Raw genomic sequence first — 26,757 nt, forward strand, 5'->3', positions numbered from 1 at the left:
TGCTGCTCTCCCCCCGAGTCATACCACCGCCTTTCATTAGAGTTATGCCATAAATCACATCCAGTTACTGCATTCAATAATCTAACAAATCTATTTTTTTCCGTTTTCAGAAGGATAAAATTTAGCCATTTCAATGTGATTCTTACATGACTGCGTAGTTCAAAAAAAGCCAGAAAAGGAATTTCAAATCATCACTTGAAAATTATATTCAAAATTTTTCAAAATAAAGGAGTTAAGTACTACTTTTGAGACAATGTAGCAGTGTAATTTTTAAATGACACATCTTTGTGGACCACTTAGTTTTAAATATGCATACAGCAAACGACTTGCTGGTGCCAGAGATAGTTCTTCAACTGTCTGTGCATGCCTGGTTGCTGAGCACAATTTGGAGCAAGATCTGAGGTTACAGATTTGGGAGTAACCCCTGAGTACCCGGGTGTCATCCCAAAACAAAATAAACAAACAAACAAACAAGACTTACTCATGGTAAGGATTACTCCATCTACTTTAATTAAACCATCATTCTAACACTAGTGCTTTATACAGCTAATAAATACTGAATGCAACAACTACCTGCTGTAATAACTTAAGAGCAAGTATAGTCAAAATCAAAATTAAAACCAACCAGAAAAATGTTCAGAATGTGCACATTAGCATGCATTTTCCGCTGAACTTTCAAATTCACAAATAACCAAATGACAACTTCAAACCAAAATGAATATCAAAAATATTCAAAGTTTATGACATACTTTAATGAAACAAAAAAAAAACCAGAAAACTGAATAGAGAGTGCATATTTCTAAAAGGGAAAGAAATTATCTGCATCCTTTAATCATAAAGCAAACATCAAAGAGTCAACATTTTAATAACACTGGCCATCAAACTATTCACTGAGAATTTTTCAGGTTGTGTCTTTAAAATGTATTCACTTATATATCTGGATTAAATTAACTCTGTTAGTTGCAAACCACTGTACTCAGATTTCTAATCTTAAGGAGTTTAAATGATACCCTATCAAAGCATAGTCCAAACACTATACAATATAATTCTACCATTTAATTCTTATATGCCTCCTCTGAAAGACTTATTTTATAAACAGGAGTTTTGTCCTGTTTCTCCAGAGAAAATGTCTCTATATCTAAGTCTTTTAAGAGGCAGTCAAAAGACAGATTCAAGTCATTCCTGCTCTGCTTCATCGGGCTTTGATAAAAACAGAGCCATCTGGTGGCGCGGCCCCATCTTCCTCCTCAGTTACGGTCTCTACAGTCCCAGAAGCAGATACAATAACCATTGTTTTATTTGCTGGCACTGTCTTCTGCTTTTCAGCAATAGCAGCACATACAGCAACTATCTCATCACTTTCAAAGTCATAGTCAGGAATTGACTTGGATGATAAATGTGTTGTTTGGATGGGTGCTTCATTTTTCTTAATCCTCTGTGCTACTTTCTGCTGCTCTTGAAGTTTTCTTGCCCAAGAAAGGTCTTCTTTCCATATTTCAGGGTTCATTGGATAGATATGAAGGGCTACTTGAAAACTTCGAATTGCCTAGGGAGAAAACGGTCATAGTTTTTATCTACTTTGTTTAAAAAGCTCAGTGCATCTAATTAGATCCACTTATCTATTATAGCACTTATATAATAATACATAATATTTTGGTTTATTGCACATCATATACGTAAATACATAATATTCTCATGTGTAAAGAAAAGAAGGAAAAGAAGAGTGTGAGGTGATAAAGTTCAGGTTGTGGGCCATACAGCTCAATGGGCTAAGTGAATGCTTTATATGCAGGAGACTATGGTTTATGCCCTGGCACTGCATGGTCCGCCAAGCACCACTAGGAGCAATCTCCAAAGACAGAGCCAGGAGTAGACCCTGAGCACCTCTTGTTGTGGCCCTCACAAACAAAAAAACAAAAAGAAAATTAGGTTGCAGCCTAATCACTGGATTATAATTACTGGAAGACAGGGAGAGTTATAGTAGTATGGGAGAGTGTGACCAACAAATTGCTGATGAGGACTAAAAGTTCATTAAAACAGAAGTACTGAAAACTGTGGTTCAAATTTTTTAAATATATTGTTTGTCCTCTGTTTATGAAAAAACATTTGAATTCAAGCTAAACCAAGATCAGATGGAACTAGGAATATGTATCTTTGAAGTCAAGAGTTTAGATCATAATAATGTCAACATGTGTCACAAGAGACAAAGAAGAAAATTATATAATTATTAATTATATCACTGGGTCAGTTCACAGAGATACAGTATGTAGCACTCAACACCAGAACATTTAAGTATATAAAATTAGCACTGCCAGAACTGCCAGTATATAAACTATAAATTAACAGCAGGTACTAGCGGGAGACTTTATTATCCCACCTTCACTAAGAACATCTAGACAGGTCAACAAAAAACAGAATTTGCTTATCCAAAGGGATGGAAAAGACATGAATAGATCATTTCACCCAGCAGAAAGGAACAGAAACTTATTCCAACAAGCACAAACAAACATTTTCTATACTAAATCGAATGTTAGATGGACCACACGTTGCTTCAGAAAATAAGTTTTAACAAACATAAGAGGAATAAAAGCAAACCAAGAATCTTTTCTGGCTACAATGAAGGAAACAAGACATCAATAACAGAAGGAAAATTAGAAAATCAACAAACAAATACCACTTACTTAATCACGAAGAGGAAATGTGGCACTATTTTATTAAATTATAAACTTGTTTTAGGATGTTAACAGTCAGGTATAGATAACCCTAAGTGCTATTTTGTTCTGTCAAAGCCAAAACAAAAATGGTAATTCTCACAGCTATTACCTGCAAGATTTCTTTCAGACAAGCTGACAGATGCATTAACTATCAATTCACAGTAAATTTTTAGACAATGGCCATTCCATTTTTGTAAGTTTCTACCCATTTCTATGTGCCCATTAAGCCTAGCAACTTCTTAGTGTAAATATGGGGGTTAGAGTGATAGTACAGCAGATAGAACGTTTGACTTGCATGTGACCGAACCACATTCAATCCCCAGCACCCATATGGTCCCCTGATTACCACAAGTGATTGCTAAGTGCAGAACCAGGAATAACCCTTGAGTATTGCTGGCTGTAACCCCCAAACAAATGAACAAGCAAACAATTAGTACAAGTTCTTCTCATATTCAACTTTGTCCCTTCATCTTCAAAAGCTATTAATGGTTTTGTCTCCATGATGATACAGATCTCACTCTACAATGTGGTAAATTTAATGACACAAAGAACAAATCTAAAAGTTGCTTATTTTATACTTAAGGTCTACCAAAACAGAACATTTATGTTCATTTCTACTTAAATTTTCATGATACTTGGGCCCAGAGAGATAGTATAGCGAATAGGGTGCTTGCCATTCACGCAACCAACCCAGGGCTCCTGGTACCCCAAATGGTCCTCCAAGCCTGCCAGGAGTGGTTCCTAAGTGAAGAGTCAAGAGCAACCCCTAAATTTCCCTCAAAAACAAACAACTACATTTTAAAAAAGAAAACAGATGTAATTTACATCATACCAAATCGCTAAATATATTCTGACCCTCACATAACAAGTATGCAAAATGAACAAAGATGTTACATAATAGTTGATCTGTATCTACAATTCATGCCTTGAAGTGGCAACTTGCTATTTACTTTTTGTACAAATTTGGTTCAGCTGATAAAAATACTTTAAAAAGAAATTGTAGTATGACACAAATCTAACTTTCTTACCAAAACTATCTCTCCCAATCCAAGCTGGGCACGTCCCAAAGTTTGCCAAGACTCCCATGAATGTGGATTTCTTTGGACAGCCATTTCTGCGGCATGAACTGCTGGGAACATTTCATGAAGAGACATGAGGACCTAAGGCCAAAAAGAAGAAACAAAACCAGTCAGCAAGAGGCATAAATTAGAAAACTACTAGAAGATAACCAAATGTAAACAATGCTTTCCATTTTCTTCATTTTGTTTTGGCGCCACACCCAGCAGTATTGGGGAATGGGGGGCTACTCCCAGCTAAATTCTCCAGGAATCATGGCATGCCAGGGATCAAACTCAGGCTTCCCATATACAATCCAGTCCTTTGAGCTATTTCTCCAGCCCAACCTTTTCCATTTAAAAAATCTATCTTTGGGACCTTGAGATGATGCCCACGAACTACTTCCAGCTACTACTTAAGCTCCTTAATGGCTATGATCCAGAGACACACAAAAGAATTTTGAAATCAAGCAGTCCGCTGCAGAGATACCGCTGGACTTTGCAATAGGTCGATTTCACCGGGCTACTCCAGATGGGAGCAGGTGTTGTCCCTCCGCCTGGCCCCGCGGAATCCCAGTGGCCGCAATCTTCCAGAGAACCCAATGAGAAGCCCAAGTACCCGAGAGCAGTAACGGCAAATGCCAGGTCTCACGTGATGGGGGATGGGCTGGCTTTTCTCATCCCTCAGCCTGATGGGACCTTGAGATGACGTATTGAGATGATGCTCTATTCCATTCCTCTTTATTCTACTTTTTGAGTTTGAGCCACACCCAGTGGTACTCAAGGGGGCACTCTTGTGCAGTACTCTGAGGTCACTTCCAGTATACTGGGAGTGGAAACTAATGTCTCTTCTGCATGTAAGGCATGCATGCTCTTTAGCCCTTTGTACTGACTTCCCAGCCCCAAATAGAAAAAATTGATTTTGCTCAGTCACTCACTGGGTTTCTAAACATTTTCCTGCAATAACAAAAAAATTTAGGAACTGGAGCTATAGCACAGCGGGTAGGGCATTTGCCTTAGCACGCAGCTGACCCAGGTTCGATCCCCAGCATCCCATATAGTCCCCCAAGCACTGCCAGAAGTAATTCCTGAATGCATGATCCAGGAATACCCCTGAGCATCGCCAGGTGTGACCCAAAAAAGAAAAAAACATTTTAAGTGGGCTGGAGCAATAGTAAAGCAGGTAGGGTGCTTGCCTTACACACAGTGGACCCGGGGTTCAATCCCCATAACCCCAAATGGTCCCGAAAACCAATAGGAGTGATCCTTGAGTGAGAAGTCAAAATTAAGCCCTGAGCCCAGCCAGTTATGGAGCCAAAACAAACATATCATTTAAATACTCTACTACTGAATTCTTCAAATAATATAAATCAGGAGAATTATGGATTTATAAAAGACTCCAACGTATGGGAAGATATTTTCCATTCATCTTATGGTCATCTGTATTTTACAAGACTTGTGACAACTATCATTACCAAGGTTCAAATTAAACAGTTTGTTTTATGTATTTTGCCAGAAATATTGCTTTAATTATGCACATATTCAAGACAGACTTACTTTAATATATATTCAAAGTTGAAAATTAAACACGTCCAAATGAAGGTGCACATATAACTTTATTCAGTGAATAAAATCAAAGCTGACAAAGGATCTGCCCTGTTTAAAATCATGATATGTTAGGCGTGTAGTTCAAGCCTACAGAGTAACTATTTCCTGTAAAAAAGCTGTTAAACCGGGGCTGGTGCAATAGTATGACAGGTAGGGTGCTTTCAGGGCTGGAGCAATAGTATAACAGGTGCTCGGCCTGCAGGCTGCTGACCCAAGGTTATATCCTCAGCACCCAGTATAGTCCCAAGCCCGTCAGGAGTGATCCCTGAGTGCAGGGCCAGGAGTAAGGCCTGAGTACCATGGGCTGTGGCCCAAATGTTTCTTTTTTCAAGTATGCTTGATGATTTGCTTGAGGTGTCAAGTGTCTCTAGGGCCAAAAAATCAGCACTGGAAGGACTATTGAAGGAAAGCACCTGCAACCCAGTTCAAATAGTTGAACTCCGTATGGTGGCCAGCACGGCCAAAAGTCAGTATTGAGCACAGAGCCAGGAAGAGCACACAGCTAGGACTGCTGATAACTGCCCAATTCCCTGCCCTCAAAAAAAAGAAAATATGAGAATATTTCAGATCTTCTTTTATAGACTTTCACACAAAACATAATTTTATTATCAGATTAAATATATAAATACAATTTTACTTTACTACTGCTTTAATTTTGAAATGCCAGGGACTAAGCCTAGGGCCTCACACATGCTAAGCAAACATTCTGCCATTTTGTCACATTTTCGGTCCTAGAAATATGATTTTAAACTCTAAGTATTGTGCCAGAGATGGCTCAAAGAGATGGAACACATGCTTTGCCATGTAGAAGCACCAGGTTTAATCCCTGGAACCACCTGGTCCCCAGAGAACTCCCAGGAGTGACCCTTAGCATCACCAGGTGTGGCTTCCAACCATTAATTAAAATAAATACATTGAGCCAGATCGATAGTACAGTGGGTAAGGTGTTTGCCTTGCACGCACAGGGCGAACCTGGATTCGATCCCTGGCATCCCATATGGTCTCCCCAGAACCGCAAGGAGTAATTTCTGAGTGCATAGTCAGGTCAGGAATAACCCCTGAGCATTTCTGGGTATGATTCAAAAAGCAAAAAATAAATACATTTTAAAAATATATACAAAGTACAAGCCTATTCAAAAATTAATAAATTGCCTCTATTTTGACCTTTTACTAAGGACTAGGCCATTTTGGATTTGGGAGGTGTTCATTTATTTTTGGGTAGCATGCAGCTGTACTGAGAGCTTACTACTGGTTCTGTGCTAGGGGGGATCATATGAGGTACTAGAGATTGTACTTGGGACTGCACTGCACAAGATAAATGACCTTCCTGCTGTACTATCTCTTCAGTCACCATCTTCATTTTGTTTCTGAAACACACTTGGTGGTGCTCAGGAGTGCTCTCTCTGGCTCTGTGCACAGGAGTGAGTGAGCCCTGGTGGTATTAAGGGGATCATATGCAGTTCCAGGAATCAAAGTGTCAGGCAAGCATCTTAAACCCTGTCCTATTGCTCAAGCCAGGACTAAGCCATTTTTGAGAACTATTATAACCATGGGGGTCATAACAGTACAGTAGGTAGGGTGTTTGCCTTGCATGTGTCTGACCAGAGTTCGCCCTCTTACGGTTCCCCAAACACCACCAAGAGTGATGCTTGAAGGCAGTGCCAGGAGTAAGCTCTGAGCATGACCCGGCTTGGCCCCCAAACCAAACCCCCTCCAAAAAAAATCCCCAAACCTACCCAGATTCAGGGGAAATTAGATTGTTATTAGGATTAAAATTAACTTCCAATGAAAGCAAACATTTTCAAAAAGTTCTCCAACTGCTCAGATATAACCATAGTTAAAGTAACAGTTAACTTCATTTGTGAGGGTAAACAAGTTTCTAATTTTATACATCAGGCAGAGTCATAAATAATACTGACATTTCCTCAAAGATACAATGTAATTGAAAAAGAAAAGGGAAGAAAATGTTACTTGGCTTTTCATTGCTTCCCAAACAGCAGTTGCATAAAAGAACTTCTACAAAATCCTTACCTGTGACTTCATCTCATACAGGGTAGCATCATTTGGGGTTAACTGTAGTGCTTCATCCCATTTCTGAATTGCTTCTCGATATCTGTGGTTGTTAAAGTTACATTCATATTATATATATATTTTAAATACATTGAGAATACATGACTGAACTTGAAAACGAGAGTAAGGAGCAATTTTAATCAAGAATTATCTCTATAAAGAACTGATAATAATGTTAAAGAAGCAAGAAAACGTAAAAGGAAAAATAGCCAGGGGGGAAGCAAAATATAAATAAGAGATCTTGAAATTTTTTTCTCTAAGATACTATTTTTGAGAAGTCACCACCAGAATTTTCTTTTCTCATGGACCCATTAACCTTTGTCCGTATGGTTATTTTCTATCTTATCTATAGATAAATGCTAACTCTAACCCAACCCAGGCTGAGCCACAGCCCTGAGCCTTGGCATTTACCTCAGGTTTATTCTATAGGACTTCTTTCATAGTCTCCTTCGCAAGTGGTAAATTCATGTACAAATGTATACTTAAATGTTTCTAGGAGGAAAAAGCTCTTAACTGCCAGAACATTTCTATATAGAGCTGAAATTCTATCCTGTACATTTTTCCCAGTTTCCTGAACATACACGCATGCACGCACGCAAGCACGCGTGACCCTACCCCAGATCAATTAAGACAGTAGTTCTTAGACTGAGACCCAGATTTTATTAAAGTTTTCCAGGTAATTACAAAATCAGGATTTTTTTTTATTCATTCTTTTTTTTCTCCCCCCCTCAAAACCAGTATTAACCACTAATACTACCTCTCATTAGCCAACTGCTCCTACAGGTTCACAACCATCCATACACAGCTTGAACTCTTATGCTAATCCCCCAAAGGTCCCATAGTCTTCTTTTCCTAAAGAAAGTAAATCCTTTAAAATAACTTTTTAAAAAAAATTTAATTTTCTGGCATGCCGGGAATCCGGGCTCTCACACAGGTAGCAGGCACTCTATGACAGAGTCACATTCCCAAACTGAATTGTTAAAAACAAAACAAAACAAAGGCCTCACCTATTATTCAAGTTTGCTAGCAAATGAGAAGATAAAAAGAAACCTATAGAGAAAAAAACAAAAAACTTCAAGTTTACTGGTAAACTCTTTTTTTTTTTAACCGTGCTCAGGAATGACCAGCCATTGGTGGTGCTCAGGTTTTACTCCAGTCACTGCACTCAGAGACCACTTCTGGCAGGCCCTGGGGACCACATGTGGTACCAGGGATCAAATCTAGATCAGCCGCTTAGAAGGCAAGCACCTTACCCACTATACTATTGCTCCAGCTCCACCAGTAAATGTTTTTCCCCCTATCTTTATTTAAACATGGTGGTTTACAAAGTTGTTCATAATACAGTTGTCTTGGGGCTGGAGCGATAGTACAGAAGGTAAGGCGCTTGCCTTGCACTCAGCCGATCTGGATGAGTTCAATCCCTGGCATCCCATATGATCTCCCAAGCCTCACCAGGAATGACTCCTGAGCACAGAACCAGCATTAAGTCCAAAGCATTGCTGGGTGTGACCCTAAAACAAACAAACAAAACCCCTTGGTTTTAGGCATTCAATGTTCCAACACCAAATCCTACCACCACTGTGGCCTTTCCTCCACCATTGTCCCCAGTTTCCCACCCATCCAAAGACCACACATGTGGAAGGCACAGCATTATTTTATTTTGCTTGTTACAATAAAATAGTAAGTGGAATTATTAAAAAATAATTCAGTAAAAAAAAATTTGACAAGTGTATTTTGCAATGATATTGTTAAAGTCATTGAGGATTTACTGAGCTATTTGTTGCTAGTTGAATTTTCTGTGTTAAAGTTTTCATTTACTGACCTTAGAGGGCTTCTATGCTTCTTTCTCATCTAATTTGCTGTGTTCCTATTGGCTTTTGGTATTGTGGAATCTGGAGGTATGGCTCCAGAGCTGCAGAAGTGGGATGACTCTTTGACTTGGCATTCTCTTCTGACATAGCTGTGACGCTAAACTATTTATATGCTAGAGACTGTGGGTTGTGGGAATGGCTGCTGGGGCTTCAGGCAGTAAGGTAGGATGTCGAGGAGAGGCTACAAGTAAGTTCTTAATTAGCTAAAGATCACAGCCTACAGACAGGAGACAAAGGAAGGAAGCGGAAGGCAGGATCTGCAGAATCCATGTAGTAGTTCTCTTCTTTGATTTGTTATGTAAAATTATTAAAGCTAAGATTTGGAACTGAAGAGACAGTGGGCAAGTGCCTTGCATGCAGCAAACTTGAGTTTTTGTCCCTGGCACCATATGTAGTACCCTGAGTGCAGAGTCTGGAGTAAACTCTGAAGAAAGAGCTAGGATTAAGCCCTGGGCATAGCTAGGTGTTCCCCCCCACCCCCCCAAAAAAAGCTGTAAGAACAAATCTATGCTGGCAATTGAGTTGCACTACGGGCTAATATCAGGTATTCAATTCTTTTTTTATTTTAAAACACAAAAAGACCTTAAATCATTAGAACTTCCTTTAATTCTACACTTGAGTATACTTTGTTTTGGTATAAAAATTGCTTCAAATGGAGTATACAAAGAAAAATAACCAAGTATGCATACACGAAAATTACACACACTCATAACCACCATCAAAAAGATGTTAATCATAGTTTATAAAGTTAATTGGCATACTCACCAGGTTTTTTAAATATATTAAGCATCTCTCTCTCTCTCTCTCTCTCTTTCATTTCTTTGAGGCATTAAACATGTCTCTCACACATTCATACATATATTTCCAAACACACACCAAATCAGTTGTTCACCATTTGATAAGGCCCCCAAGCCCTAATGCATTATGTTAGAAATTGAGAGATACTAAGTGAATAATACAGGTGGTCAATATTTTTAGGTAATTCCTCTATCAGAAAAGGAAACTAGGAAATTAAAATCATGACTTTTTATGTGTTTTAGAAAATTTATTTTCTGATATAGCTAATGAATAGTGCAGAGCCAAGCAGTAGACACGGGTAATTCTCTCGGTGTGATGAAAGGACAAGTTCTATCTGTTATCACATACAAAAGGCAAAACTATGATGAAAGAGTTCGTATCTCTGTTTTCTGTCTTTGGTGTCACATCCAATTATGCTCAGTGGCCACTCTCAGCTTGCTGCTCAGATGACCACGGGATGCCAGGGATTGAACCCAGGCCATTAGCATGCGGTACATATGCATTAGCCCTATGAGCCATCTCCCCAAGCTGGGTAAATATTTTAAATATATATATGTACATATATAAATATACACGTACATAGATAAGAACCAAATTGAGTTGCCTTGTTTTAGTGATAAATACAATATAAAGCCACAAAGTAGTCAAAAGCCTTAAATAGTTGTTCATCCCTTTACCTGCATGAACTCAAATCAGCTGCCTTTGCAGAAATCTTGTGACCCCCTTATCTAAATGACTCTGGGGAATACGGGTTCATGGTAGCCCGTGAAAGAATTGGAAACTTTTTTGGGGGCTGGAGCGATAGCACAGCGGGTAGGGCGTTCGCCTTACAAGCGGCCAACATGGCCGACCCGAGTTCGATTCCTCCGCCCCTCTCGGAGAGCCCGGCAAGCTACCGAGAGTATTCGATATGCCAGACACAGTAACAACAAAGTCTCCAATGGAGACGTTACTGGGCCCGCTCGAGCAAATCGACGATCAACGGGAGGGCCTTTACCTTTACCTTTACCTTACATTTATATCTGGTCCTGAAAATTAAAAAATGTAGGAGTTAGAGCTATAGTGCAGAGGACAGGCATTTGCCTTACACAGAGCCGGCCCAGTTTTTGATCCCTGCCTCCCGCCAGGAGCAAGCCAGGAGTAAGCACCTGTGGTGCCAAAACAGAAACAAACTCTAAAAGTGAAAGCTCAATGCAGTGTGATACGTAGACTGCTCACAGGGGTATATGCAACTATAGTACCTGACATTTATCAATTGCTTTTATTCTGAAAACGTAGCCAGAGCTGCCAATAGAGATACTTCTAAATGAAATGTCTGGTTGCCCACAAAGCATCCAAAGGTTTAAAGAACTGTCAGCAGTTTTCTACGGGCTAAAGAGAAGCAAGAACTGGTGGGCAAGACTTCACTAATTCAATCCCCTCCATCATTTCTAGTTTCCTTTTTGACTTCTGGCTGATGAATGGAGGGTGGCACCACTTAGCTCTCCCATTTGCGGATCATAGGAAACTAGGCACCGAATAAATCAATGGTCTCCTGTAACTTCCAGAGCATATCTCTTGATTCAACTTCAGCTTGGAACAGACTGAACAGACACAGCCCTACTGCAGCTGCTGGATAGGAAATACTAAAAGATAAAAACTTATTTTAAGGTCACTATGGTTAATAAATGACCAAAGTCTGTTCCAGCCAGTATAAAGACAACCTTAACAGTATGCCACCCAAGGAAGGAAGTGAATAGTTCCAGGGATTACACAAGGGTAGGGTGAGATAATGTCCTACTTGAGGATAAAGAACAGCTGGTGATCAAGCCAAATAAGTTAGATAGCATGTTCATTTACCAGATAGAAATGTCAAAGTATTTAGCTACACTGCTCTCAATTAAAGTTCTAATTTTACTACAGCTTTAAGTTTAATGAGCACTATAGTAATTTGCTTATTCATTTTATAAATGTTTACTGAGCACCACCTACCTGGGCCAGGTACTCTTGGTATGAACAAGTGATAAAACATAAATCTTACAATGGAGAATGTTTGCATGTGGGAAGGATGCAAAGAGAAAAAGATAATGCACATAATTAAAATATGGTAAATGCACAGGGGCTCTTGGGTCTGGGAGAAGAGCAGCAGCTCCCAGTCCTTCTTGTTTGCAAGCGCAGCAAGAGGCACACTAAGGGGAGGGGAGCCGTCTCTGGCACCAGATATGGTTACCCAAGCAGGGCCGGGAATGATCCCTGAGCAGAGTCAGGAGTAACCCCTGAGCACTGCCAGCTATGAACCAGAAGCCATTAAAAAAAACAAACAAAAAAACCCCCATAAAATCTGAAATTCAGTGTGGGGAGAGCATTGCTGAGATGTTTGCAAAAGTCATCAATACAAAGATGGTACTGAAAGCAGTATGCTGTGTAAATGAAGACGGAAAGGAAAGGATATATACGAAAAAAGGAATTAAGATATGAGCAAAAGTGCAAGCAAATAAGATTAAGAAGTGAACATTCAGACAAAGAGCACGAGAGAGTGGTATTGCAGTGGCAAACAGTATATTGGATGAGTTAGAAGTCAAGTATGATAGGGCCGGAGAGATAGTACAGTGGGTAGAGCGTTTGTCTTGCATGAAGCTGACCCAGGTTTGATTTCCAGCATCCCATATGGTCTCCCAAGCACCACAAGGAACAATTCGAGTGCAGCCTAGGAGTAACCCCTGAGCACCCCCAGGTATGACCCAAAAAGCAAAAAAAAATTAAAAAAAGAGAAGTCAAGTATGGTAAATGGTGAGAGATAGAATAAAGAGAATAGAGACATGAAGACTGATCTGCCAACATGGAGGTCACTGATAAGAGTGGGTTCAAGTAGGTAACTTCAAGCAGAAAAAACTGGCATAAACCAAAAGTGTGATTCATCAAAAAGTCAAGTTTTCCTGGAGAGAAATGGGAGACATCTATGAAATCAAGGGAAGATTTTTTTAGGGAAGCTTTTCAATGGATGCTGCGAGGGTATTATGTATACTTAGGAGGAGTTAGAAGAGGGTAAAACAGATGACATGAGAAGGAAAGGAGAGAGAAAATACAGAAGGCACTGCACTTGCCTGACATGTGGCTGACCACAGTTCAATCCCTAGCACCACATTCTAGTCCCTAGAGCACCAGCAGGAGTAGCTTTTGAGTACCACTAGTTAACTGCCCACCACCTGCCCCACCAAAATATAAAAGGGCATTTGAGGGACAATATTCCCAAGAAAGCCAGAAGGGATGGAATGTGAGAGTCCAAGAAAAGCAGTGAGCTTTTCTTGTAGGTGGCACACTTCTTTACAAGAAATGAAGGCAGGAGGACTGGGTATTGAGAGTCAGGCTGGGACATACTATGGCGAGAAGAAGCAGCAATTACAGTGACTGCATCTACTTTTTCCCATGGACTACAAGGCAAAAAGCAAGTCAAAGTCTTTAAATATATTCGTGCTGGCATTCCTAAAATGTCACACACTTCCAGATCACCTTCAAATTCACACTAGTGGGTAATTTTTCTAGATAAGGAACAAAATTCACGGTGAATTCTAAATATAGTCCTATTTCAGATGCACACACTCACAAAGAACAATCAGAACTGTGGGCTAAACAATCAAATGTCACCATCTAGTGGTAGAAACCTTAAAGGTTAAGATAAAGATTGGTCTTTACATTGTGACTCTTGAGAGGGTATAGCATGCTAGTAATTAAAATTCTAGGAAAGAAATCTAAGGAAAAGAACATTAAAAATTTCAATACTACATGAAACGTGCCAAGCACATATAACATGTACAATACCTTGATCGAGTGCTTACTATTAGGTGATATAACAAGTTCTTTTACATGGGCATAATCTTTAATTGCCCAATAGTCTATATCAACATTTTACATATGAAAAAACTGAAAACTGACACTTAAAAAACTTAACATTATCTGCCCAAAGTCAAATTTAGTTTATACAGGGAGAAATGATAATACTAGGATCTGAATGGAAGTAAACTGACTTTAAAATATGTTAACTAGACTGGAGAGAGAACAGATGTTAAGGTCCTGCACATGGCCATCCCAGTTGGAACCCACACCAAATACGGTCCCCTGAGCCCCATCAGAAATGATACCTGAGCATAGAGCCAGGACTAAGTCCTGAGCACCACTGGGTGAGGCCCAAAACCAAAGCACAAACAAACATCCCCTCATTCCTGACTGGGGCCACCGTCTATATGACTTCCAAGTTCTGCCCATGTCTGCGTGGACTTACTCTGAACCCTCTCATTTCCACTACAGCCCACAGAAGTGCCTGTGAGGTTCGTTGGTGTATCTACACAGTCACAATTTGAGAGAGTGGTGGGGGAGTGAAAGCACTCTGCAATGAAAGGGCATGCTATCAAAGGATGGGGCGCCAGCCGTGTGCCTGATGTTAGAGTAGTTTCTGGCCACCAACACTCCTGAACTGGAATAAATAGAATAGAATGTGAATGGACACAAATTCTTGTTTAACATTAGAGATAATCTGAGTCTTAAGTTAGAAGCTTTTGGGGCCAGAGCAATAGTCAAGCAGGGAGGGTGTTTGCCTTGCACACAGGTGACCCTGGTTTGATCTCTGGCATCCAATATGGTACTCAGAGCATTGCCAGGAATAATTCTCAAGAGCAGAGCTAGTGTGACCCAAAAGGCAAAAAAAAAAAAGCTTGGTTAAGTTTCTGTGACTACAAAGAAATATGGCACAGGACCTTAACTATTGCTTTCAATTAGTTTATAGTAAAACTGGTTTCATTATATGCTGTTTTATTTAAAGTCGTATTAGCCAAGAACCTAAACAACAGTAATGATTATCTATATCTACTCATCATACTACGTTAGTCAAGTTCAATGTTCATCTAGGTATCTTTATTATTTCTATTTGTTTTTTATGTAGAGTAGCTAAATTATTCACTTCTACCAGATTCCTTTAATTCTGTTCGGCTCTCACCTAAAACTATGTATACATTATGCCAAAACAAATGCTAATGTGCAAAAACAATTATCTCAGTTTCTCCATACAAACTGAAACATCCAAATCCAGCTGATTTTGGAGAAATGACTCATTATCTTCATGTGTAGGCCAAAATGACTTACTTTGTTTATATACAAAGAGTCTAGCTATCCTCTAAAACAGAAAATTTAGAAGAAATCCCAAGCCTATATATAACTGAATAACTTTTCCCTTCCATATTCTAGTGTGGACTAGAGGAAAGGGGATGTGTGTGGGGGGGAAGCTAATAAACTTTTAATAGGCATTTACAGGAATTTCTAAAAATATTTTATGAATGTTCCAAAAGTGATTTCACAAACACTTCAAAAAATTCATTATATTTAGTTTGTTTTAAGAAGAATGACCAATCTTGCAATAAAAGAAAAATCTTTATAGACCAGAGAAATGGTTTAAAGGTCTGACCATGTACTTTTTATGTGGGAAACCCAGGTTCAATCCCTGGCAGCACATGGTCCCAAGAGGAGCAATCTCAAGCACTGCTGGGTGGAGCCACCCTCCCTCCCAAAAAAGAGAAGAAGGGAAAAAAAAAATCTTTGCTTTTATTTTTTCTTTTTGGGTCACACCCGGTGACGCACAGGAGTTCCTCCTGGCTCTGCACTCAGGAACTATCCCTGGCGGTGCTCAGGGGGTCATATGGGATGCTGGGAATCAAACCCAGGGCAAGCGGGTGCAAGGCAAATGCCCTACCCACTGTGCTATTGCTCCAGTCCCCAAAAACTCTGCTTTTAGATAAATTACAAAACAAATTAGAATTCTTAACAGCCTAATCTTAGGCTGGCAAGCTACTGTCTTTATTATTTATTTTTTACTCTTCATACCCAATGAGAAGAGCTAATATGTTATATAGCTTAAGCATTATATTTTTTTAAACCCTCTCTAAAAATTTTGTTAAATTTTGTTTTACTTTCGGCATCGTGGTTTACAATATCAGGCAGTCGGGTTTCTTATGGAAGTCATTCCAGCACCACACCCACCACCTGAGTGCTCACTTTCCTCTACCACTGTTCCCACATCCCCATCGTGTTTTATATTAAAACCAATTAATAAAATATTCTTAGAATTTAAAAAAATAACCTAGAAACGAAAATTGTCAGTATTCAACTTTGACTTATTTATGACAAAAATAATTAACAAGGAATCCCCCGTTCAATTTAAAACAAAAAACTACACATGGAAATTTTTCACTTCATCAAAGTCGTTAACAAATGAAAATTTCAGCCAAAATTCTCAGCATATAAATGACATCTCTTTGCATGTCTTTAAAAAAAAAAGTTAAAAAGCATTCATTCTGTTCTTACCAAAGAACTATACACAGTAGGTATGGTGCCGCCAGCAAGTTGACCTGTATCTGTGAGGCGACTGCATCAGCAGCCTGATGGCGCCTTCAGACTTCCAGATACCCCAAAATTGCTGCTGTGCCTTTGGCCAGACCCCAAAAACTTGGGGCAAAGTTTACCAAGAAAGTAAACGGCCAAAAGTTAGGTATGTGAGAAACACCCACAAACAACCTCCGGCTCAGCTATATAATTGGAGGCATGGCCTCTCTGGTTCCTGATTGAACTGCTTAATGGCCATGATCCCAGAGACTCAAAAACAAATTTCAAAACCCAGCAGCTTTTGGCAGAAATGTGTCCAGTCCCTGCAGTAGGTTACTGGTGCTGGGCCAACCCAGGTAGGAATAGGTTTCGTGCCTTGGCCTGTTCCCCCTGGCAGCCCAGTGACTGCCATCCTTCAGAGGCCACTGTACAATCAGGTTTGGGCCAGTGACGAGACACGCAGGGCCTCACAAGATGGGGGTGGAGCTGGTCCTGTACTCCCCACCCCAACAAGACCCCAAGTCATCGCCCACGAACGGCCTCTCTGGCTTCAAGCTGCTGAACAGCCATGATCCTAGAGACTCAGGAGCAAATCTCGAAACCCAGTGACTTTTGGTAGAAATCCCTCCAGATTTAAGTGTTAAAATTTCAGAATTTCAAAATCACATGGCCCTACTGCAGCCACACTACATCGTATGTTATTCATAACCAGCAATAGAACATAAATTGTCTACTGTTGCCTTTTCAGCAGATCTGAGCATTAGGGTAAAATCTCAAATAATAATGGTGGGTCTAGTGTCGAAATATTGAATGTGATCAAAGTAGAGAGAGAGTAATGTGGAAATCATCTGTCCCACAGGTAGGGGGAGGGTGTGGGAGAGGGATATACTGGGGTTTTTGGTGGTGGAGAATGGGCACTGGTGAAGGTATGAGTGTTTCATTGTATGACCGAGACTTAGACCCGAAAGCTTTGTAACTGCTCTCACGGTGATTCCATGGTCCACATCCACGGTCCTCCCGTTGTTCATCGATTTGCTCGAGTGGGCCCAGTAACGTCTCCATCATGAGACTTGTAGTTACTGTGTTTGGCATATCGAATACATCACGGGTAGCTTGCCAGGCTCTGCCATGCGGGTGAGATACTCTCAGTAGCTTGCCGGGCTCACCGAGAGGGGCGGAGGAATCGAACTCGGGTCGGCCATGTTGGCCGCTTGTAAGGCAAATGCCCTACCGTTGTGCTATCGCTCCAGCACGGTGATTCAATAAATAAAATTATAAAAAATGAAAAAAAAAAGAACTATTCACATACTAAATAAGTATAAGATAATCATACTGAATATGATTATCTTACTGATAATCATACATATACATTCTAAGAATCACAGCCTTAGGACAAACAGATACTCTGTCAACATACTTTACTAATGAACATCTTTCACCAAATAAATTATTTGATATTTTCATAAAAATATAACTTTCAGCAGATACCAAATAGCAGACTGGTATGGGAGGGCACAATGTCTTTCAAATGACTGCATTACAACCCAATGCTATTAATCTCCCAATATAATGTAACAAAAAGCATAGGTACCTGGAAAAAACCCGAGTGCCCGAAAACAGATGACTGGTTAAAGAAACTTTGGTATATCCACCCAATGGAGTACTACGCAGCTGTTATAAAAGATGCAGCCATGAAATTTACATACAAGTGGTACTACATGGAAAGTATCATGCTAAGTGAAATGAGTCAGAAAGAGAGGGACAGACAAAGAAAGATTGCATTCATCTGGGGTCTATAAAGTAGCAAAATAGGAGACTAACACCCAAGAATAGCCGAGATAAGCACTGGAGGTGGAGAATGGGCAATGGTGGAGGGATGGGTACTCAATCATTGTATAACTGAAACCCAAGCACAAAAATTTGTATGTCTACAACTGTACCTCATGGTGTTTCACTAATAAAAATTTCAAAAAAAAAAAAAGCATAGGTACCTATAAAGTATTCTAGCCCAAAATGCGTAATTCTAATTTAAACCACTGTCAATATCTAACTGTAAGTTTACAAAAAAACATAACATAGGAGAACAAGTTCAAAAGATCCACTAATATATCCATTAAGAAACAAAGAAAAAAACTGATCTGTACTCCTCAGGGTTTAAGGCACAAATAGTAAACCTTGGATCAGTCCTCAGCACTGCAGGGTCCCCAGAATATCAGCAAAAAATACCACCATAGTATCCTGGTAGCCTGAAAGGCCTGAAGGGCTGAGAAGGAAAGCATTGGCCAGGTGGGCTGAGAACTGTGAGGAGAGGCCCTGGAGGCTCTGAAGCAGCATTGCTTAGCCCCGCCCCCAAACAAAGTCCATTTAGGTGAAAAATCAGAAAAAGTCTTAATATGAACTAGGTATGAGTTTACGGAATTGTGAATTTTCATAAATGTGGTAGCTACTGCATTTGCTAAGATAATATCCCTACTCTAAGGGAAGACACGACAAATCAGGAAAGGGGTATCATATGCCTGCAACTTACTTCCAAATAGCCAAAACTAAATTGACAACATACAAATGTACATTATACATGTGTGTAGGAAGAAATAAAGAAAATGTTAAAAAAAAAAAACACTAGGGGCTAGAGTGATAGTACAGTCAGTAGTGCATTTGCCTTGCAGAAGGTAAACCAGGGTTCTATGTCCAGCATCCTGTATGGTCCCCCAAGCACCAACAGGAGTAAGTTCTGAGTGCAGAACCAGGAGTAATCCCTGAGCATCACTGAGTGTGGCCCCAAAACAATAACTTAAAAAAATAAAAAAGAACTATTAATGAGGAATACTGACCACTTTGCCTTGCATGTGTAAAGCCCTGCATGTAAGCCCTGGTACAGCTAAATAAAATAAAACCATGCCCCCCCCAAACTGTAGAAGGGAACAGATAGTTCAGTAATATAGCATAGCATGTCTGAGGCCCTGGGTCTATTTCCTAGTACCATAAACAAATTGTATCTAGACAGAATGAGGAAGCTGAATTATTCTTTTAACTTTAATAATAAAAATTTCAGGGCTGGAGTGATAGCACAGCGGGTAGGGCATTTGCCTTGCACGTGGCCAACCCGGGTTTGATTCCCAGCATCCCATATGGTCCCCTGAGCTCTGCCAGGAGTAATTCCTGAGTGCAAAGCCAGGAGTAAACCCTGTGCATCACCGGGTGTGACCCAAAAGGCAAAAATAAATAAATAAAATAAAATAAAAAATGAAAGTAAAAAATTTAAAAATTCTCTCTCTCTATAGTACAGTAGGTAGACACTTGCCATGCACACAATCAACCCGGGTTCAATCCCCAACACCCCATTATGGTCCCCTGCCGAGCACCGTCAGGAGTGACTCTTGAGCAGGGAGCCAGGAGTAAGTCCCAAGTACTGCCAGGGATAGCCCAAGAAACAAAGAAACAAACCAACAAAAACTCCTCTCTCTATGACAGTGGTGGAAAGACACTAGGACAATGGAAGAGGGAAGCAGCTACTGTGGGGGAGGGTGTGATGCTGGAATGTGTTATGCTTCAAATTATCATTTAGGGTTTTATAAACTACAGTGTATCAGAGAAAAGAGAAAAAATAAATGTTTTACTTTAAGGAAATTTCTCTTTTCCTTTTCGTTGCTGTTGTTGTTTGGGCCACAACCAGCAGTCCTCAGAGCTTACTCCTGCCTCTGAGCTCAGGGTACTCCGGGAGGGTTGCTCGGGGGACTATACATGGTACAAGGGATAAAAGCCAGGTCAGCTGTGGAGAAGGCAAGAGCCCTGCCCCACAGCACTACTTCTGAGGTCCCTGACATTTCCTTTAAACAAAAAGTATCTTTCTATCTCTAGATTATAAAGATAATCTCTAGATGCAGCTCTATCTCTCATACTCTAGAGTCCATCCTTCTATACGGTATTAGATACAGATCGTTTTATTTTCTCTTATATACAATTCCAACTTTCACTACACAATCTTCTCTCTCCACTGATTTACAGAAGAATTATTTTTGATTCCACTGAAAGATGTAACCTGAGTAAAGGGGAGTAAAAGGAGTAAGTAAGAAAAAGAAGAAAAAATAGGACAGGTTTCGTGTAGGAGTGCAAGGGGTTAGCTGAGGGATGGGGTAAGACAATAATGGAAGCTATTACCAGACTTCTCTGCACCAATCACACTGAACGATGTGCAGAAGAAGCCAATGGAAAAGGTAACTGAACTAGTAAGTATAATAACAGGTTTAAATAATACCATACCAACTATGGATTTTATGACAATACTATTTATAGTGAAAATAGCATTACTAATAGTAAAGGTAAAAGGTAAAGGCCCTCCCGTTGATCGTCGATTTGCTTGAGCGGGCCCAGTAACGTCTCCATTGGAGACTTTGTTGTTACTGTGTCTGGCATATCGAATACTCTCGGTAGCTTGCCGGGCTCTAATAGTACTTTAATATTAATAGGCATTAGAATAATAATAAAATATGTGCCATCAGGGCTCTGAAAAAAGATACCTGATATATCTGGTGCATAATATGCAGAGTTCCCAGGAGCCAGACTATCTCCTATTAACCAGTGAATTAAACTACATCTTTCACAATATTCATAATATTCTATACTTATTATATTTATAATAGCTTTAGAGAGAAGAATAATTATGGCAAAACCCAGTCATAATAATAAATATTTAATAGACCTCTGTACAAATTTCAGATTTAAAACACTTCTTTAGTACCTAGGTTCAAATCCTAAAAACATGAGTTTGTAGAATGCATAACTATTCTATTTCTGACAGTGACTCAGAAGATGTAAACTGTTCTCCATAGGGAATTTTAAGACATACCTTTTATTTTCAGCCAGATTTGCTCCTTCCTCCTTCAGCTGTTTACTTTTCTCGGCACAGCCTTCAAGGAGGATTTCTTTCCTCCGTTTAACCGCGTGGAGCCAGCCGCCTTCTTCATTCTCACTGGCATCCTTCTCATCAGCAGCTTCAGCCTCAAACTGCTGGGAAGTCACCTTCGAGACCTTCTCGCCAATTTTCCTCTTCCATCCAAAGGAAGCCATTCTGGAAAATTATAAAGAAGTTACCTTAAATTTCAAACTGGTGGGGAATGGACAGAGAGAACAGTAGGCAGAGTGCTTGTCTGACACACTGTCAACCTGGGTTTAATCCCGGGCGCCCCATATGATTCCCTGAGCCTGCCAGAAGTGATCCCTGTGTGCAGAGTCAGGAGTAAGCCTTGAGGATCTCCTGGTGTGGCTCAAAAACAAAACAACCAACCCCCAATCCTCAAAAAAACCTGAACTTCAACTCAGCCACTAATAGACATATTCCAAATAGATGACACAATCAGTCTCTTGCTGTTTTTTTTTCAATCCCTAAAAGAATAGTGAAGGTGGGGAGAAATATAACTGGACATCATCAATGCCTCTCCAGTTGGTAGTGATACACCACAGTAAATTCCACTTGCCCCCAAATTAATTCTGAATCACATCAAGTCTCTAGCCGATTATAAGAAGCACACTACAAGATGTCAGAGTTGAGAGAGGGAAAAAAAAATGAAGACAAAATAAAGAAAAATAAAACTGGATTCTTCAAGAAACTGCTAGAAAGAAAAGAAGGTGTGCAACAATGAGAGGGGAGGAGAGGAAAGAGTTCTTGAGAAGCAAAATGATATAAATAAAAGAAATGCTTCAAAATAGGAGTCACTGTCACTGTCACTGACCTCCCATTGTTCATCGATTTGCTCAAGCGGGCCCAGCAATGTCTCCATCATGAGACTTGTTGTTACTGTGTCTGGCATATCGAATACATCACGGGGAGCTTGCCAGGCTCTGCCGTGTGGGCGAGACACTCTCGGTAGCTTGCCGGGCTCTCCGAGAGGGGCGGAGGAATCGAACTCGGGTCGGCCATGTTGGCTGCGTGCAAGGCAAACGCCCTACCCGCTGTGCTATCGCTCGTAAGTGAACATAAATATAGAAAAAAGATGGGCTTAAATAGGTATATTTTTAAACTTCATTTTAAATAAATTTACAGATCTGGGGAAATGGTTCAGAGAGCTGAAGCCCGTGCTCTACAACGGAGAGCCCTATGTGTGTGTTTGTGTGTGCGTAGGAGGGTTTGTATGTATACTTGCACATCACACATGGCAATGATCGGCGGCTAATCCTAGCTGTGTAGAGGAATGACCCTGGGGGTGCTTCTGGTGTTCCTCATGAAGGTTGCTGGGGATTCAATCAGGATAGACTGCATGCAAGGTAAACTTCTCATCCCACCAACCCCACCCCAGTACTCTCTCTCTGACCCAGAGCCCCAGATTGATCCCTGGCATTGCAGGTCCACAGAGCACTGCCCTGGGTGTGGTTCCAAAACAAAAATTTTAGACTTATTTTTTGGGGGAAGGTAGATGGAGTGGCTAGGCCACACCTAGAGATATTCAGGGAGTATTCCTGACTCTGCACCGAGGAATCAGTCCTAAAAATGCTCAAGCAACCATATAGGACACCGAGAATCAAACCTGGTTGGTTGCTTGCAAGGCAAGAGCCCTACGCACTGTAACATCACTCTGGCCCATAAAAATGAGTAATTTTTCAAACATTAAGAGCAGATATAGGAAACTACATGCTTCCCACAGGAGCTTGAGATTTAAGAACATTTAGACGAGTCATGGAAAAGTTGTATTACAGAATTAGGTCAGTGTCAAACTGTTCAAACCAATGATAATGCAGAAAAATGTGTTTCCTACTTTGGAGGTGATTCTAAGAATCTAGCAGAACCAAGGCTGAAAACAACTGAAGTGTGTCTATTAAGGAAAAGAAGTTCTGAGTAAAGCCAACTTGAGAGTGTTATGAACTTTAGGAAATTCTCAGTATCTTATCAAGATAAGTCAAGATAAGTTAGAAATCTCCTATTTACAACTGTCTTTAAAGTGACAAGAATAAAAACAATTACATTTTCTCACTTCCAGTTTCGAAACACAACTGGTTTTGAAGTCAGCAATGAGTAGTACCAGGTAAGGTGGGAACTCTATTAACACAGGAATCCTGGTTATGTCTACCATACTGGTCACTTCTACTGAAGGCACATTACGTTAGAATTCAACGATCAAGTTTTACAATTAGGAGCAGAAGTTAAGAGTCGGGAGGACAGGACAGGAAGAATAAACCCAGATGTATATATTTTTTAATTAAAAGATTATTCCCATTCCCATTACCACCACCACCACCACCCCAGCCTCCTGCACAAAACTCTTGTGGAAAAAATGAAATGAAGGACAAATAGAGGCAAAAACCCCAGATAGTTCCTCTACCATGCATGAGTGCCACACACACACACTGCTGCTCTAGGATGCTGGGGTCATTCTGCTCCACCAATTATTTCAAACACCAAATTATTTCAGACACAAAGACTCCAGGCTCTGGAGGTCAGGACAGCAGGGGAGTGAAGGGGTAGAAACTGCCCACCATGATATAGACCCATGAAAGCAAACCCTTGGACTCTGACACAGTTTGGAAGTGGGGGTGAGGATCAGAAGGACTGTGTTGGAGAGCTCTTGGCCCTCCGATGGAAGGTACAGTGTGGTGAGCTAGAACCCCTGAAAGATGTATTCATTTACAGGCTTAGAGGCCAAAGTTAATCCCAATTTTAAAAAAAGAAAAAAAAATTTTAATTAAAAACGGAAAAGGTCCAACACAAACAAGTGACAGGTTTAACTTCGGTGAAGAGGGCCTAGAATACACTCCTCTCAGATAAAATTAATATTGGGTGAGCAACACTGGCATGTTCTGGGTGGTAGAGAAGAGCGAAAATAACCACGCCCCCACGACGGGGGCGGGGCTTCACAGGTCTCCAAAGAAATTAGACGCTAAATACTGGAAATACGGAGGGGGGGCAGGAAATGGATGTGAGCACTGGAGAATCACAGACAGGAGCTGAAAGAATCACGTGGGAAAGCAGGTTCAAAGCACAAAGCGGGTGAGCGAAGACGCCAGGGATTACACAGACCCGCCGAGCTTAAAAAGGCACAGGCGGATCACCAAGGGCCACGCGAGCGTGCTATTTCCTCCAGAGTCGTTCACAGACCACAGACGCGGCGACGTCAGAGAAGCAGCGGGCTGGGGGCTGCCAGGAAGGCACAAAACATGGGGTTTAAGGAGCTCAAGTTCTAACCCCGACGATGCAAACTCCCTGGGGAAAATGTAACCCCCCCCCCCCCCCCCAACCCCCGAGTTCATTCCCCTGCCTAAGGGCTGCGAGCTGACTGCCCTCCCAGTCTGGGCCGCCAGCGACAGGCAAACGTTTCCCGAGCAAGGCGCCGGGAACACCCTGGCAAGGGCATTTCCTCGGCAGCGCGAGGAAGCACGGTGCGGGGGTGTCCTGTTCACCTAACGGAAACCAAGCGAACCCATTTCCCACGGAATCGCGGCTGATGAACGCCCCCGGAATGCTGTGTTCTGAATTCTTGGGCCCGAACGGCCAGCGGACCGACCCGGTACCCGGGGCCCAGCCGGAGACTGAGGCTGGAGCAGCCCAGACAGGCCCGACCGGCACGTGACAACCTTTGGGGGACCGGGGACTCAAGAAGCAAAACCTGGCGGCCAGAAGGAAAAAAAAGAAAAAAGTGAAAGTCAAGGAAGCCAGCGTCGGCGGCTCCCCTTCAGGATCCACAGCCACAGAAACGTGCCGCGCGGGTCCGGCGGCTTCGGCCGGCCCCGCCCCCGGCCGCGCTCCCCGCTTCCCCCGCAGCCCGGGCCCGACCCCCCAGACCCCCCCGACGGGTTCGTCCCTAGAGACCAACCTGAGCGCGCCGCCTCAACTCTCAGACTCCAGGAGCTCCTTTCCCCCCTAACTCGGAAACCCACTCGCTCCGTCTCCTCTTCCTCGGGCTTCCAGCACGGACCCGTAGCCCGGGTCAACCCGATCCCAGCTAAACCCGAGCCTTGGGTCCCGTGTTTACATTCTTTTTGACTTTTGACCACCGGAAACGGAAATTACTCCTTGACCTCCTACCGGCCCGTTTTGATGGGTGCGGCGTCTCTCCCCAAATCGGAGCGTTGGCTAAATCCGAGGCCTCCGATTCGTCCACAGAAGCTAGCAAGGAAAAAAAGACTTCTCAGAACCCTTCCGAACCGTTCTGAGCCACCGGGCCCGCTTCTGGACTACACCTCCCAGAAGGCACTGCGCGCGCCCGTGCCCCCTGGGATGTGTAGTCTGGACGCTCTTGAGTCGCGAGCATGAGAAACTGCGGCTGCGCGGACTGAGACGCGTGCAGAGAAAAGCCGGACCCCAACACCCGGGCAGTGTCCCGGGAATTTGTGACCGTAAGTTCCGGCCCGACGCCAATGAAGCCTACAACCTGGTGGATTCAGCGGTCTGGAGGGAACCGAAAAGCAAGCTATTTCAGGGAGGGTAAATAGCTTCAGGTCAGAGAAATTCGTGAGTGGGCCCCGGAATAGAACATTGGGGCCTGATAGTCGCTGTGCACTTAAGGTCTTGAAAGTGATTAGGTGGGAAAATGTCATTCGGGTGAGTGTTTATGAGATTAGAGAATGAAGATTTTTGACGTATGACATATGAGCACAGCTGTTTTGTGCACAGGACCCCATTCTATAGCGGGCACTGTCGATCTGGGCACTGTATTGGGAATTGTGCAATTCTTCAGAGTGCTCTCCAGGGCGTTGAGCAGCCTCTCTGCGCTCTATTTCCTAAATTACAGTGCCATCCAGGGTCACCACTCCCACTGCCCCAGTGAAGACAGTCAGACATGTCTCCAAACACTCGTTAAATGTCCCTGGAAGATACGTGGTTCCCTCGCCCCTGAGCAGTGAGAACCACTAATGCATAGCAATGATCGAAAAAAAAGGTGATCTTCAGGCCACTGGAACTGGACCACAAGCTCTCAAAGTCAGAAGTATGTTCATGTTGATATGAAGATACCGCTGACCTTTTTTCACAATGCAGACATTTGCACTGATAGAGGGATAGTGAAAGTGGACAAAACTGCTGGCACCTGGGCAGGAGTCAAGAGAATAATGCCGCACTGACCCAGTAGTCATTGTGATAGTGTTCACCAGCATACACTCATAGGAAAGAAAAGAGGCAGTCACCCAAAAATGGCCTCGTGGACACAATCAAAATCATTTTATTAAAATAATCATTGAAATAGTTGGAAATGATCACTGGACAAGAACTGATTGTTGAAAGTAAGTAAAGAGATATGTGTGATAACTTTTCAGTATCTGTATTGCAAACCATAATGCTCAAAATGGGAGAGTTGAGAGGGAAAGAGA

General features: G+C 41.6%; 1 protein-coding gene across 1 annotated transcript; it reads right to left on the bottom strand.

Annotated features, from left to right (window-relative positions):
* Positions 1–487: 487 nt before the first annotated feature.
* On the bottom strand, positions 488–25,562 carry TTC33 (tetratricopeptide repeat domain 33). The gene is made up of 5 exons (XM_056112063.1): positions 25,266–25,562; positions 21,311–21,532; positions 7,409–7,490; positions 3,743–3,874; positions 488–1,546 (listed from the first exon to the last, which is right to left on the bottom strand). Exons 2-5 carry the CDS (start codon positions 21,529–21,531, stop codon positions 1,193–1,195), a joined length of 789 nt encoding a protein of 262 aa, XP_055968038.1. The 5' UTR covers position 21,532; positions 25,266–25,562; the 3' UTR covers positions 488–1,192.
* Between the last annotated feature and the right edge of the window lie 1,195 nt (positions 25,563–26,757).

The sequence above is a fragment of the Sorex fumeus genome, unplaced genomic scaffold, assembly GCF_029834395.1.
Source record: "Sorex fumeus unplaced genomic scaffold, SorFum_2.1 ptg000015l, whole genome shotgun sequence".
Classification (NCBI taxonomy): domain Eukaryota; kingdom Metazoa; phylum Chordata; class Mammalia; order Eulipotyphla; family Soricidae; genus Sorex; species Sorex fumeus.